Source organism: Varroa destructor, unplaced genomic scaffold (genome assembly GCF_002443255.2).
Source record: "Varroa destructor unplaced genomic scaffold, Vdes_3.0 BEIS01000007.1, whole genome shotgun sequence".
NCBI lineage: Eukaryota > Metazoa > Arthropoda > Arachnida > Mesostigmata > Varroidae > Varroa > Varroa destructor.
The window spans coordinates 2283753-2298898 of record NW_019211460.1 but is presented as its reverse complement, the minus strand read 5'-3'; the positions used below and the strand labels follow the sequence as shown (position 1 = coordinate 2298898).

The window sequence follows — 15146 nt, the reverse complement described above, 5'->3', positions numbered from 1 at the left end:
GGTTTGTTTTTAATAAACGTGTTGTTACTACTCCAGTGCAGTGTATTTACATGACCGAAATTTGCATTCTCGTGCAGACATCCACATCTGGATGGCTGCTGTTAGCCCCTCTAAAGTGAGGGTATGACATCAAACATCTGAACTGATATATTCTTGCGGTCTGTTAACGGAGAAGCTCATTCGAAGTTTGTCATGGAGAAATGATACAGATGTACACAGGTTTACGGATTTGTCCTCTACATTAGCAAGAAGCATCATTGAAGAAGCCGACTTGACAATTACGATGGTCATTTGTATCATAGTAATAATATGAACATAGAAATAATGATGATAATCCTCATTACATTTGATAGTTTTTATTTTTTTTGCTATCGGTTAGGTTAGTCGTCAGTTATGATAGGTTATACATTTAATTGTATATATAGCAACAACTTGCTTTATTGAGGCATATTAACAATTGTAATTAGATGCCTATTATAATTTTAGCCTTTTTTTTTGTTTTCCAATGGATTAAAGGCAATAAACCAGTTGCTCATTCGAGCGCTCGGTTGTCTTCGACAACAACTAACATCTACGACCGCTTCGCAGGGTAGTGCATTCTTCTTTTCTTCAGTGTGGTTTATAAATGATGCTTGCAAATTGCCACTTTCCTAACTTATTAAGTAACTTGAAATACTTTACAGTGTGATTGACTACTGGAATGGAATGATCGGCTAGAACTGAGGCATGCGACGAAAACATCCAATCCGTTAGGTAGACCCGGGATTTAGTGGATCCTGTAGTAAGTTCATTCAAGCTAAAACTACTGCTCGGGGTTTCCACAAGAACTGTTTCATACTGACAATAGAGAAACTTTTCGGCCACGCGCCTCTTTCGCCGAGTTGTACTATGAACCACAAACGGGAAAGTTTTAAAGCTACCGTGCAATACGGACTAGTTTGCAGTGGGCTAGTAGCAACTAGTGCCTCTTTTTGGTATTATAGTGCTAGTAGTAGTGGTAACAATAGCTATCGATCTATACGCTTGATACTACGTAACGACTTTATATCGCAGCAATATCTCGTTCTGTTAACACGAACGTTTCTATCATTCCCATAGTGTTCAATAGCCGTTCTGCTGTATAGCTTCTCCTGTGGGGCGGGCATGGGAAGGTAACCTGGTGCGCCTCTGACTTCAGATGAATAGTACGCAATTTGTTATGTGTGATATTTTTAGGAACGTTCAACTACTTCGCTGTGTTTGTTTTGATAGTCAGCTTAACAAGTAACAACCTTGATGAAACCTACAATGTGCCTATTGCAGTGCATGCACGGCGCATTGATGATAGATCGTGCATTTCAGCACGCACTAACTATGGAGTCTCGTGTCGCCCATTCGAACACAATGCCGGATATAGGAATTTAGACTAGAGTGTACTTTTTAACTCGTTCAGCTCCTAAATTCAAGTCATACTGAACGTTTAGCAAGGACAGGTTAGCTACGTGCAATTAAATCGTACGTTTCCTCGTAGCGTCTCCGAGGCTCATATATATATATATATGTATAGGCTTTATTTTCCGTGTGACTGAGACTACCACGACGCTTAGGGTTTGGTTCTAAAATAAAGCTGGAAGAAATTCTTTCTAAAAATATTGATCCAAAGGTAATTTTCCATCCTCGAGCCGACGAAATTTGTTAAGTACATTTACTCGCACTAGCCATTCTTTCTTCTCTACTTTATCACCGAGCAGTTGGTCACACAACACGTACATAAACACGCATATTTACACACGTATCGATATTTATAAAATATTTGAGTAAAAAAAGTCCATTTTAAAAAGTATGCTATACAAACGAGTATTTGCGTTCTAATAAATAATTTCAGTAAAATATCGATGGACTAGGGTGGACTACCAATTTTCGACAATAAGAAAAATATTCATCAATTAAACTGATAGTTAGGTCTCAATCAAAAGGCTTTTCAGCGTTAAAATGTGTAGCAATAGGAATTGGCCCGAAGCTGCACACGATGGCCTATCGGAGCGATTCACTAGGCCTACTTCGTGAGCGGTGACTCGCACAACGTACATGTATATAGAATGTGTTCGTCTTTCTGTCTATCCTTAGTATTTGCGCCGCTGTTAGTTGCTTCAGAACTTCACCGAGACTCCAAATGATGAGGCAATAGACATCGAAGAAATCGTTACACATGAATGGCATATGGATATACAATCTTAATATGTACACGTATGATAATGATCACCGAATTATTATATTTAGTATATAATGTTTGTCTACTGTAAACACGGTCCTTCTTTAATATTCACTCTTTCTCAAAAAACATGAATTGAAGACTATACGGTATAATGACAGAAGTCGTACACAATCTTGCGTCAGCTTGGCTAATAGAGATGCCTGATCAACTGTTTATCTACGAAGGTACCAATGTAAACATGCTCTGCCAGAGTTTGACTTCGTAATATATAACGACTATTCCGTAGCAGTGTGCACCCAATATCTTCAGTGGGCATACGCAGTACTTTACACTATACACATAGTACGTAACTAAGGAGAGTTGTAACTTAACAGAGAAAAGCGACAACAAAAAAGTAAGGCCAAAAATTAAATTGTGATTGGTTTACTTTTAATTTCAACACGTAAGGCAGCTGCTTGGTACTGCTGCCCTAGTAAATCCCACATCCGTTTTCACCTAACAAACAGGTGATAATTTTAAGCAGACGAAAAACAAGGCAACATGATTCATTTGTGGTCGCTTCTTATACACAACGTTTCGATTCATAGGTATTAAGTATATTATTTATATATTTTATATGTTATGTTGGGTAAAACCGGTCACGTTGTCTGCAACAGCTTTTAACAACATTACTTGTAGGTGCAGATAGGTTCTGCGACTTTCGTCGTCTTTCAATTGGTCTCTATGGGTTATCGTTATATATCTTTATTATTATCATCATTCATACGTTGTTGATAGAGGGAGCTCTTGTTTACGGTAACAGTACATTTATTTAGCTAAGGATTAATTGTCTAGTTATGTTATTAGGCTATAGTTTATTAGCGCTCGTCTCATTATACCCCGCGAAGGATGCTAGGTACCCGTTCACAAGCTTAGGATGTCTCGAGAAACACAAGAATCGCCTTTTGGTGTGGGAATTCATGTTTACCCGACCGAAATCACTCTTAAAAGCCTAGAAATTCATTAACAGCTACGTATCACTCTCGAATGATGCGCAATGCCCCCACTGGAGAGTGCACTTGACTGTTGCTTTGTGCCTCGGTTCGTCTCTCAGGGGAACTCTGCTATAATGGTGGATGGCTATAACAATTGAAAAGTTAAGTGAGTAACACTTTTCTTGCCCAACATAGTTGAACGCAGACTAACGATGGTGTATATTATACTTGCGTGTAAATATAGGCCACCATCAACTAGTTCCGATACGTGGCAGGACGGGGTAACGTTAACAGCGATCCAAATGTGTAACATGGCAGCTGCTGAGTCTCTTGTTATGAAGGGAAATCGTTTTCTATCATATAAATGGTAATTCAGCGGTAGGTCCGGCCTACGGAATGAGCAAGAGGACCGTTTTCACAGGTCACTGAACGAAGTTTGTTTTAACGACATTTAGATTTTACTGGTCAAACACACTTACACAATGGATACTATTTTTTACGACTCCTTAGACTCGGCCCTGAGCTACGGGGGCGCTCTGTCTGGCGCAACGATCCGGTGGTACGCGATTTATTATATCGTTGTTGTTGTTGTTGTTTTTGTTGTTTGAGCTGATCTGTCTTCGTGCCAGGCTTTGAGTTCTTCCATGTGCCGTCATTAGTCGATGAGACTTTTTCATTCTCTTCTTTGAGTCGAGTTTTTGCTCGTCGCGTGCCAACACCGCTTTCTGGTTGACTATTATTATTAGCTGATGATCTGGAGAAGCTGGGCACGGTCGTAGGTGTAGCTAGCGGATTAGTGGGGGGATTATTTGAGCAGGACAAATTTCGTCTTACGCTGGTTTGAATTCGGTGCTTGACTAGGACGTGCACCTAAAGCAGCAATAAAATAAATATTAATGCTATGTTCTCGTGTCTTACACAAACTACAAACAGTCCTTAGGTGACTTTGATCTATTAATTGGTGAAATCGTAAATTTTTTAGTAACGTACTCTGAACGTTTGGCTAGTTCAGCGATAGCCCGAGACGTTTTTGCTGTTTATAGGGAATTATTGCAGGCTAGACATATATTCGTCGCTGAAAGCAGTGCGAGCTGCGCATCAAATATATGGCTATTTTCGTCCCTGTAACAACGCCCTCTAGCCTTAGGGAGACGTGGTGACCTAGGCACAAAATGGCGCATAAACACGTTTCGCTTTGTGCTGGAAGAGGCTAGCCGTGGGAAGTAATGCCTAGCGCCTTTGATACCGAATGTAAAACACAGAACAAAAACTCATAATTTTAAGAATCCTGCTCCGATTGCATTAATAACTCTGAAGTTCAGACTCGATCTAAGCTTGGTGGTGCCCCTGGCAATGCAGGCCTAATAACGCTCCATTCTCGAATCACCCACAGTTGACTTTGGTGTTATATTAAATGACAGCGTCTTTAGATAAAGTAATAATGTAAGAGTTAAACAGCAGAAAAAAAAAAGTATGAATTAGGAAAAATCCATTTTGGAAACGTGGCCTAATTCTTTGGTATAGAAAAATATTTCAACGCATTTCATATTAATCATTATATACCCTGATCTTTGCTGATGTACAACCTCCAATACGTTTATATTGAATTCTTGGATAGTTGCCGTATGCGATATATAACTACTGCACAAGCCTATTACGCAAATACATATGAACAATCACCTTTTTTGCACCGGGCGTTCGTAAAGAGATGTTTGGGTTCGGGCAGCGTGGACAGCGAAGGGTTTTTCTTCTTAGACTGAGCAATGGCAGCCAGTGGCCCTGAGAGCCACCGCGTCTCAAGTTTTTATTTCGGTCACTTCTATATGTTTCCATCGACGCCGTTTCCATCAACTGGGTCTAATTGAGAACAAATTCAAATGACACAAAGTATTTAAATAGTCAGATGTAAAATATTTCCATTAATGAATGGTAGACACAGCGTTCTGTCTTAGATATATATACACCATTTAGTCAGCTATGTTTGGTTGGATAGTGCGAACATCTATTATCTGCGGCGGCGGGCATAAACATTGGATTATCTTAACAAATCAAGAGTTGAAACTGTATCAAAGTGTTCCGCAAGTTGAGATAAAGTTCAACTTTTAAAATTACCTTATGCTTTTTCCTGTCATCAGCCGTGCTGACCAATTTGAGTCGAGCCTCGACGGTGCTCAGTTTATTACTCCAAAGTTTGTTTGTCTGCGCTGCGAAAGGAACTACGGGAGATATTATAGCGGGTCTCATTCGAGATACGGAGCCGTAGGTGAGACCCTTCGCTAGCGATTTAGCTCTGATGACGTTTCTTGGTTCACTGCGGCGTGTGGCTCTTTTTCGCGATCGGATTGCTATTTCATTCGATTGTGCTAGTAGTGCGTCCTTTGAATCACTGACGATATCAATCTCAGTATTGGTATCTCCATGGTATGTATCCATGTTACCGTTACATGCTTCCTGTGACGGGCTTGACCCCTTACGATTACAGTTTGATACTCTGTGAGAAATACTGATTGAGCCGTTATTATCATTGCAACTATTTTTCTTACTATTATGATCGTTCAGCTTATGAATAGTATTGAGTATGATCGACGCCGTGGTCGCATCAAGTGATCTGTGTTCAGCGAGTTGACGATAGACCGACGTCAGAAGGCGAGATAAGAAGCCACGGGGGTTGCCGTCATGATCGTTGTTACTTCGGCCTTCACTGTTAAGTCAGTTGCCAATAAAATATCTAATTAGTCTATAGGTTGATTTTGTATATATGCAAGTAAGCAAGGTAAGCTTCACGTTTGTAGTCAACGCACAGATATGAATTCAATTATCAACGGGCGAGTCAAAATAAAGAAAAATCATACCTCCCAATACTTTTATCACTTCGCTCTGTCACTTCAAAGCGTTCAGTGTCGCGGCTTTTCGCCTCACTTTCGTTGTCTTCATTGTCATCTTCCAGGTCATCTTCACCATTATTGTAACGATGCTCGTCGTTGCCTGATCGATTAGATGTGTTTCTAGCGTCGCTCGTATATATATCATTGTCTTCTGGCTGAAGATCGAGATCCGAAGATCGTTTGCGACAACTATAATTATCAGTATTACTTTGCCGTGTTTTTTTATTCAGTTTTTTTGGTGGTTGATGACGTTCCGCTGAGGAATGACAAAGGAGTAGATGTGGCGGGATATGGGTGTATTGGTCGGCTGTGGGGGCCGTAGATGGGCAAATGCGACCGTAAAATTCCGGGAAAAACTCTAAGAATGCCTGAAAAGGCGAGTAAAATAGCATTAAACGACGGCGTTTATTGAAGTCTATTACGGAATGGCAGATAGCCCCGGGCTTTCAAGGCTTCTTTAACCCAATCCTGCTTGCAAATCTTCTGTTCCGTTTCATAAAAGATTATTTAATTTAGGAACTATATACTTTTACTGCTTGCCTGTTCGGTGAACGTCCATCACCATTATATAGCTATCAGAGTGCAGCTGTTATGCATTACCTAACTGTCATGGACATGTCAAGGAACCAACCTTTCGACAAAGTGTGCACTCGAGTGGGGCAATATGATGCTCTTTTTTGACGTGTCGCATCAGTTCTTCGCTTCGATTAACTGCGAGGCCACAGTGGGCGCAGCGTGCCCGTGCCAGACACGAGCCCGTCATAGATTCTAAGCCAGCAACGCCGTCAGCCCCCAGAGATGCGCAACCGGAACCGTACACCCCTCCGAGCCCCCCTAAATGCAAGTTAACCACGTGTCGAGTTAACTCCGAATCAAATGGGGAAACAAAGCCGCACCTTAACGACCTCTTTGATGTAGAGCTACCAAGATCACTGATCTGAAACGACAGTTGCGTGTTCGTTACGGATTTTAATTAATTACTCTTATATCCTCTCAGCGTGATCTTTCGTGCCAATATATCTCTGTTTAGAAATTCCATGACTATATTGTTACTATTACCATTACTATTATGCGACCATGTTTTATTATGGGGAGCACGATGTTACGGAACCTAATCCGAAAGTCTGATTTTACCTTTTTTTTCGAATCCGAAGTCGCGTGTCCACTAGGAGAGTGTTCACAGCTCTCCGTTTCTGCTCGACATCTGGCCAATTGACCTGAATGTATTCGCATATGTTCCATTATTGTGCCCTGAGTAAAACACCTGCGAATATAGCAGTATGTGTCAATGGCTCTAACGTTCTCATCTACCCTTTCGTTGTATGGACCTTTGGAACGGACAGAACGGTATTTTCGGACGATTCATTGAAAAAATGAGCCGTAACGTATTCTACAAGGGTTGACATAGTGTATAGGGCTCTGTTGCTAATGATACCTTTATCGGGCCTTTGTTCGCATAATGTTAGGTTAAATTAGGAAATTGCTGTAAGCTGGAGACTATGACCCTCAGTATTTTCAAACGAAGGAATAATGACGTACTTGAATCCGCATATAGTGCACTGATACGGGAAGGCAGGTACGTGATGATGATGTTGCTTAGCGCGTGACGTCTCAATTAATTCGCCGGTCATGTTTTCAGCAGAGTTCGAGATAAACGTATTGGTTCCAATAGGTGCGCCCGGATGCCTGGTCTCCAAATGGTATGCCAAAGATAGCTTATCAGCGAAACTGAGAATACACCAGGGGCAAAAGAACGTATCTACGCCTTCATCGACATCACGATCGTCAACCAGCTGAAGAACATCCGCCGGACTTGACATGTCCTCCTCGTCCTCCTTTTTCTCCTTCAGCTTCTTCTCCTCGCTTTGATTGTGAGAGACTTGTTCCAAATGCCCTCTATTTTTTATATAGTCAAACCCAAGCTGCTGAGACTTTAACGAAGGATCTCTTTTGGTATTCGAAAAATCAGATATGAATTCAGATTCACTTTCGCCTTCATTGGGGTCACTGAGCTGTTCTAAATTGGTTTTCCAGCAACTAGCAAGGTTTATACCCTCGCTGGGAGTGTTGTCAAGCGTTTTTTTGAAAAGCAGTGTTGCATCGTGGTCCGCTACGGCGCCCGAGTTAGGGTCGACTTCATTTTTACTAGGCTTCAAGGTTATATCAGAAACATCGATTTCTCTCATTTGGCTGGAATCTCGGTAATTGCTGTCGTCTTCATAACGATCATCGACTAGAAGTTCACCTTCGCCACTCTCGTCGTCGATGTCCACTTCGGGATTTGTGTCGGCAGCTTCTGGGGGACTTTTCTTACTTTCAATTGGTCTACCGTTGCTATTCTCGACCGAAGTTATGCCATCAAATGCTGAACCTCCACCACTGGCATTTCTGGCCAAATCGGACGAATTTCCATTTGGCAGAGGACGTGTATACTGATTCGTCGAACGGCTATAAAGCAACATTGAATCCCGTTACAATAAGAAACATACTCAGACATACAACTTTCAAGGAGAAGACCGAATCTCGGGCACTGGTCTCTGGCTGTTACACACACGTTTATATATCTAGCTATCCTCTATCAATCATCTCCATAGTGTAGTATGAAAAAGTAAATACCATTGAATGATTAATGTCATTAACGTAGTGTTTTGCTGGGCTAACTATTGCGTCTCTCACGTCTTCGTTCCACAGTATATGTACAACCGCTTCAGAGTCAATTTGTGCTTTCTGGATTGAGTTAAATATTTGAAGTAAACAAGGTAAAGAAACCAGCACAATGAGTGCAATCGTTCAACGAATAAGCTAAGGGAGAAATGTCTTCATTTATTAGTTCTATTCATATTTTTCATTACGTTTCTTCTAAGGGAATTCGCTCAATTCCTCGCGAACTCATTTTGCACTTACTGAGCGGTGCGCACATGATGGTCAAGAGCTGCTGCGTCCGGAAACGACAGATTTTCGCACTTGGCGCAAAGATGTTTACCGTGAACGCGAAGGACGTGAGCTCCCAACCGTTCGGAGCGCGCAGCTTTGTAGTCGCAGAGTTGACAACGAAACGGCTTTAGGTGGGTGTTCATATGGCGACGCAGACCCCATCCATCAACACCTCGCCATGGGCATTGATCACATGTATACTCTTTTACCTGATAGTGAAAAGGCAGCGACGTTAGCTTGTGTGTGAATAGTATAGAATTATTTGCCTGGACCACCATTCAATTTATCTTAATGTATAATCTCCATTTCTACACAACTGATTCAGGCGGGGTGTACGCCACAGTAAAACAAATGCAAGTGTGTTCTTCAGCAAAAAAAATGTCCCTTACCTCTGTTTCATGCTTTTTGATTTTTTCTGCATGGCACAATTATTGCGCCTAGAAGAAAAGTGGTGGCTTTTTCATTTTTCGAAATACTTCCAGCAACGAGCAGATATTTATATTACTATAGGTATCCTCATGCTAAAGGTTATGTGGCTATTGCAGATCATCATTGAACATTCCTGAATATTCCAATGTAAAAATATTCCCTAGTTTGTCGAGACTTATACAACTGGCCCAAAACAGATATACTTAGTGGATGATTCTATTCCGCCAAAATTGTGCAATTATCGTTGGTGCACGGTAGGGGAATAATTATAAAATCCTGGGACATTCTTCCTTAGCTGCTGTGAGACACGCATTTGAGTTGTTTCTATATATGCGATGGACACCTACGCCATATCTAAAACAACAGGATGAAAGTTAAATAAACAGATTTACTAACACTTTAATCTACTGGCGCGTGTTGATTTTTGAACTAAAAGTTTGGTACATTTGTACATATCTGTTGCTTGACATTTGTACCTGACTTGGCTCCAAAACCGCCGTTTCGCGCTTCTTTGAAGGGCCTGCAATTGCTCCGGAAGCTGTCAGAGTGCTTGTGCTAGTGATGCTGCTTCCTGTGCCGACTGGATCACATGTTAGAGAGCTGTCGGGCAGCTGACGCTCATTAGCTCGAAGGTGAGGGGTTCTTTTTTGGTTAGAGGGCTGATTATCGATGCCACTTGCTAGACACTCATCTGCCTCGTCGATTGGTTTCGGAGTAAGCTTCGGAGGAGGCGGAAGAATGACCGTCACTTCTACACCCGACGAAATCCTGCGTCATGTAACAGGACCGCAAACGAACGGAACAAATTGTTTCACAATTGTCAAACCTAGGTTTGATTTATTTCACTGGCCACCAAGTCAACGTTTTACTTTTTGATACACTTGTGGATGAATTAAGCTTAACTGGATTTATGAATGGTTCATAACCTAATACAATGGTGTCTCTTTGGTCTAGTTGAATCATGTCGCAATGAAGCGCACCAATTTGGAAACAACCGCCTCTTCGTAATAACGTATATCATGGGCAAGCACATAATTGAAAAGAGATATCCTTACCTCGATATATTTTCAGTGTTTTTTGATAGTGTCGTAGAACTGTGGCTAGTCTTCGACGGAGCGCAGCGGCCTGCTGCTGTTACGGTAAAATTGGCGTCCTCGAGGGTGCATTTGTTCTCATCGGGTTGAAGGTGGTCCGTTTGTGAGCGTTGTTGGGCTGATCTTTGGCGCGTTCGTATCGATGATAATTGTATTGATAATGCGTTTTGCTTATCTACGAACACAGATCAAGAAAAGCGACAAATCTATTAGACTAGAGAAAAGCTTTGCATCTGGACGGACAAGCAAGGGCAGATCTTGTAAGGTCAACTCGCAAGTTAAAATGAACAGGTAGATAGTACTATGTAAGTCTCTATTCGATAATAACTTAGAAAACTGCGAAGCGGGATCGATCATCGGTTAGAAGCACCCATTGCTATATATAATATAATACACGCAATAGTTGAATATGTGTGCGTACGGTTCGCTAACTGTTGTGGAACGCTGTAAGTTACTGATGACACCGGCGTCGTTATTGCGGCAGCTGATGCAGTTGTTGAGGACGTTCGTGTGGAGCGACGCGGATTATGCCGGCGACTGTTGGGTACAGTCGATGTCAGAAGAGGGAATACAGACTGGTCCCCTGCGGCCATATTTGTCCCAGGTTTTGAAGTAATTGCCATTGTAGAATCCGTATAACCATTATCACCACTGCTACTAGTGCTGACTAGTCGTTGAGAAAAAGACTCATTAAAGTTTGCTTCAAGCTGTGGTTTTTCCTTCCTTTTGCTACCTTGACTTTTATCCTTATCTCCAATAATGTCGTCATGCTCTTCCTTAAGCTCTGGCGAACTGCCGTCCGTTTTATGATTTGTGTCACTTTTCAACTTATCGGCTATATTGCTGTTAGCCAATATTCCTTTTTGCAAGTGAATCACATCGCCTGTATAATTATGTAGACTCTGCTGAGCTTTATCGGCGCTTGGCTCCAAAGGACGCCCATGGTTGTAAGTTTCCCGTGTTTTCATTGAATAACCTTTCGATTTGTTGCTGTTATCACGGCCGCGGACTACGGGAGACGTGGCTTTCTGCGAGTTTACGAGGTCCAAAGCTGTGGTCGCACGCTTGGTGATGCTACCATGCGCTGCTGCTGGGCTAAGAAGACCTGAAGACGCTGCCGATGTCTCAACAAGCACTTTACTTTTCGCTGTTGAAGGGGAGGTCGAGAACGAAGAATCTGCTTTGCGTTTCAGAGTTCGGCTCTGTTGCTGATGTCCAATTGAGGACACAATGGCCTCTAGTACGGGCGGCGGTGGTGACGACCGTATAGATCCAGTGACATCAACACCAGCACCTCTGTCCTCACTCATCCGACCATTGTAATCTTTTATGAGCTTTTGGTCCCTTCCGAGTTCCTTTAGCTCCGCTTTCGAATCAGTTTCAATGTCAGAAGCCGGCTGGTTAACATCGTCTTCTTGTTTTAAGCAGTTGTCATTTATTGTACGCTGTGACGCTTTTGCTGACTGGCATACGAGACTTGAAGTATCGTGAACTGTTCCCGCCGCCGGCGTTATCGGGCCTATCGGCACAACAAGTGGAATCGATGCCGATGAACCAGAGCTTACTGCAAACATCATGCAGGCAAAAATAGTATGTGTTTATTTTTTTTCGTTCTTCGCAATTTTAGATATAACACAAATAAGGCTGTTTGCATTTACACAATTTGCCTATGCTTTCATCAAGCTAAACCTAAAATATTTCCTAGAGACAAGATCGCTGGGAGACCGGCGCAGCTCGCGACGGCTTCCAAACGAACCATCCAGAATGTTTGTTACGATTATTATTATTATTTAAAAAAAAGATATATCTGTAGTGGGTTAAAAGCGTTTGAAAATGAGAAGGCGTGATCCGATCCTTATTGGAGAACCAATAAAACTGCAGTCAGTTTACTTCTAGGTAACTTATCCTGTGCGTCATATTGTCTTACAGTAGCAATTGAAACCTATGGCAACCCCGCGTCAAACTCGCTCTATCACTCATATGTGTTACTATATTTTTACCATTGCCGTCTGGCTGGAGCAGCTGTGCGATGCTGGCCTGAGCCACTTGGGCGGCCTGCGCCGCGCCTGCAGCTGCGGCCCCCACGCGGCCAAGTGCCGTGAGGGTAGTCAACGTAGCTGTAAGACTTGAGTTTGCCGCGGACGATGTCGCAGAACTGAGGATCGTGGTAGCCGCTTGAGCAGTTGCTGCAGTTGCTCGTTGATGGGCTAAAGCCAGCGCTGCCAAGGGCGTTAAAGTAGACGCGCTTCCCAGCACCCCTAGGGTATCATTTGCTAAGCTAACAGCAAGGGGTGGCGTAGCAGCTTTTCTGCTAGCCGCTGCCAGAATGGCGGCCGCTGCTGCGCCATTAGCGTTCCCATTAGCTGCTAGACTGGTGGCGAGAGACGTGACCAGAGGCGTGATCAGAGCGTTCGCGGTCGACCTCGCGGTCCCGTCCGTTGTTAAGTAGCCACTGTTGCTATTGTTACTGCTATTGCCGATACTTGTTGCGTTGGTTGAGCTCGTAGCAACGACTGCCGATGGCAAAAAGCTATGATGAGTATTTGCTTGGCTTAATGTGGAGGCCATTTGAGCCGGAAGCGACGAGGCGGCAGTGCTAACCGGTGCGGGACTAGGTACTACCAATTGATTGTTATTGTTGTTACCGACAGACGTAATTCCCCGGCGACGAATAAGGGCCACGTTGTACGGCCTCCCCTTGTGGATGCGCAGAAAGTGCTTCTTGACGTGATCCGCGCGGTTGAACAGCTGAAATGTACGACAACAGCAACAACACGTCAAAAATGCAGTCCTTGCAGTCGACATAGGTTTATTACGTCCACTATATTAAGATCAATATCGATCGAAGAGTGTAACTTCAACGGAGTACGCATAGTTTACGCTCGTATCGATGAAGATACGTCTATTCATTCAATAAAACACAGTGTAGGCGCGTCATCGGAAAAAGAAGTTCATATCCTAGTTGAGACAACGACGCGGTGATGACATGCGAATGCCAAAACAGCTATGGATAGTTGTACACCGTTCCCAAAAATTCTGCCGACGAATGCTAGCTGGAGTGCAGATAAGCTCATTGATAAATCAAGCAACGGAATAGTCATGTGGGCTCATTCACCATGACGCAAATGGTTTCATCATTTTTCGATTCGACACGGCGATTGACTGGATGACAGCGAAACCTGTCGTCGGCACGATCCTGTTCGTTAGTGACCTGATATTGTTTTAATGCAATGCCGATGAGACTCTTTGAAAACTTTTTGGACGACGCTAGGGTTTCGCAGAACCGCGAGCTATTAGGATGTGCCTGAAGGAGCGAGTACCTTGTGGCAGACGTAGCAGTGGAACGGCTTGTCTTCTTTGTGGATATTCTCGTGTCGGTTATAGAGATCACGCCGATCCGTTGAATACGCGCATTGCTCGCATGTATATCTGTATAACGAGAGACAAAAAAAATGAAGAGAGTTAAAAAAACACGATGCGGCTTAGTGGAGAAGTCGAAGTTGCATGTAACAAACAAACAATAGAAGAACAAACATCAAAACCATCATTTGCCGAGATGCAGTGTTATATAAACGATTAGCCTCATATAGATAGGTATGCAATATAGATATTACGACGTATAGCCATTAAATTTTGTTTCGTAAGTACCTCTTTTTAACAAGGGTTGTCGAAGGGTTTACTCCAGACACAATTGCTGTTACGCTGCTATTGTTTCCGCTATTCGGTGTAGAAATAAGGTTTGGCGAAACCAAAATCGACGAGCTCGATGTGAGCAATGTTTTACTGTTACAGTTCGTAGACGTCGCCTTCTCAAGTACCGTTTTCACCGTAACGGTGGTGTTATTGAATTTTATCGAATCCTGTGTTGACGATGCCTGTAAGCTGCTGCTGTCGCTGCTAGTAGAAGTGTTGCATACAGCATAAGAAGCAGCCGGACGAGCTGCCATCGGATGCCCGAACACCAAGATAGACTCGTCAATTCTGAGGGTTAATTAAACATACTCTAACAAACTCTTCTCAGATACGTTCCATTGTAACTGGTGAATGAAATGAAAATATAGTTCCCTGTCGAAATAGCTAGTACCATTACCGAACGTTGTCAATGAATGTATAACCAGACTGCGGAGTCTTCCCGTGAAACAATCTCATAAAATATGCTCTTTATATTTACCAGTACTGCTGGTTAGAGATGTTGATGGAGTATCAATGGTTCGAAGTGTCGGCATAGAGACGTTAGTTCCGTGGTTAGGGACAGTAGCCGGGTCCTTCTTGCTTAGATGACTATGTAAGTTCGCCAGATTTCCAAGGTTGGCAACGACATTGGTGCTCAATTTAGCTAAGTTATGACAGGCAAATCGGGTGGAGGAATCGGTTAACGAAGTGCTGGGTGGCGAGTGTGTGCTTGAATTTCTATTGGCGACTGCTATATATGAAGTAACGAGACTTTTGAGTTCCTCGAGCAGTTTGATAGTCTCTCCCAGTAAAGGATGGGTCTCGGCCCATAGGGACGACGGGATATCAGCCAGTCCGTGCTGTTTGTTAAGGTGCATTCGTACACACCTACATCCCGCAAACGAAAAACGCTTTGTTGTTGACGTGTTTAATGTAACGTATTTCCAATTGATTTAAACTGAAG

General features: G+C 42.8%; 1 protein-coding gene across 4 annotated transcripts in view; it reads right to left on the bottom strand.

Moving 5' to 3' along the window:
- Window positions 1–340: 340 nt before the first annotated feature.
- LOC111253906 (uncharacterized) overlaps window positions 341–15146 on the bottom strand; it is a 31355-nt gene continuing 16549 nt past the window's right edge. For 3 of the 4 annotated variants that reach the window (XM_022814125.2, XM_022814124.2, XM_086976251.1), the window contains exons 5-19: window positions 14682–15070; window positions 14159–14450; window positions 13831–13939; window positions 12511–13258; window positions 10932–12074; window positions 10472–10685; window positions 9893–10184; window positions 8958–9196; window positions 7593–8501; window positions 7188–7317; window positions 6685–6990; window positions 6021–6421; window positions 5281–5869; window positions 4849–5025; window positions 341–4038 (exon numbers count right to left, since the gene is read on the bottom strand). In XM_022814125.2, coding sequence (XP_022669860.1) covers window positions 3658–4038; window positions 4849–5025; window positions 5281–5869; window positions 6021–6421; window positions 6685–6990; window positions 7188–7317; window positions 7593–8501; window positions 8958–9196; window positions 9893–10184; window positions 10472–10685; window positions 10932–12074; window positions 12511–13258; window positions 13831–13939; window positions 14159–14450; window positions 14682–15070 — 6319 coding nt within the window. In that variant the 3' untranslated portion in view covers window positions 341–3657. Of the gene's footprint in view, window positions 4039–4848; window positions 5026–5280; window positions 5870–6020; window positions 6422–6684; window positions 6991–7187; window positions 7318–7592; window positions 8502–8957; window positions 9197–9892; window positions 10185–10471; window positions 10686–10931; window positions 12075–12510; window positions 13259–13830; window positions 13940–14158; window positions 14492–14681; window positions 15071–15146 lie in introns of those variants that run through there. The other variant, XM_022814126.2, reaches the window with a different exon arrangement.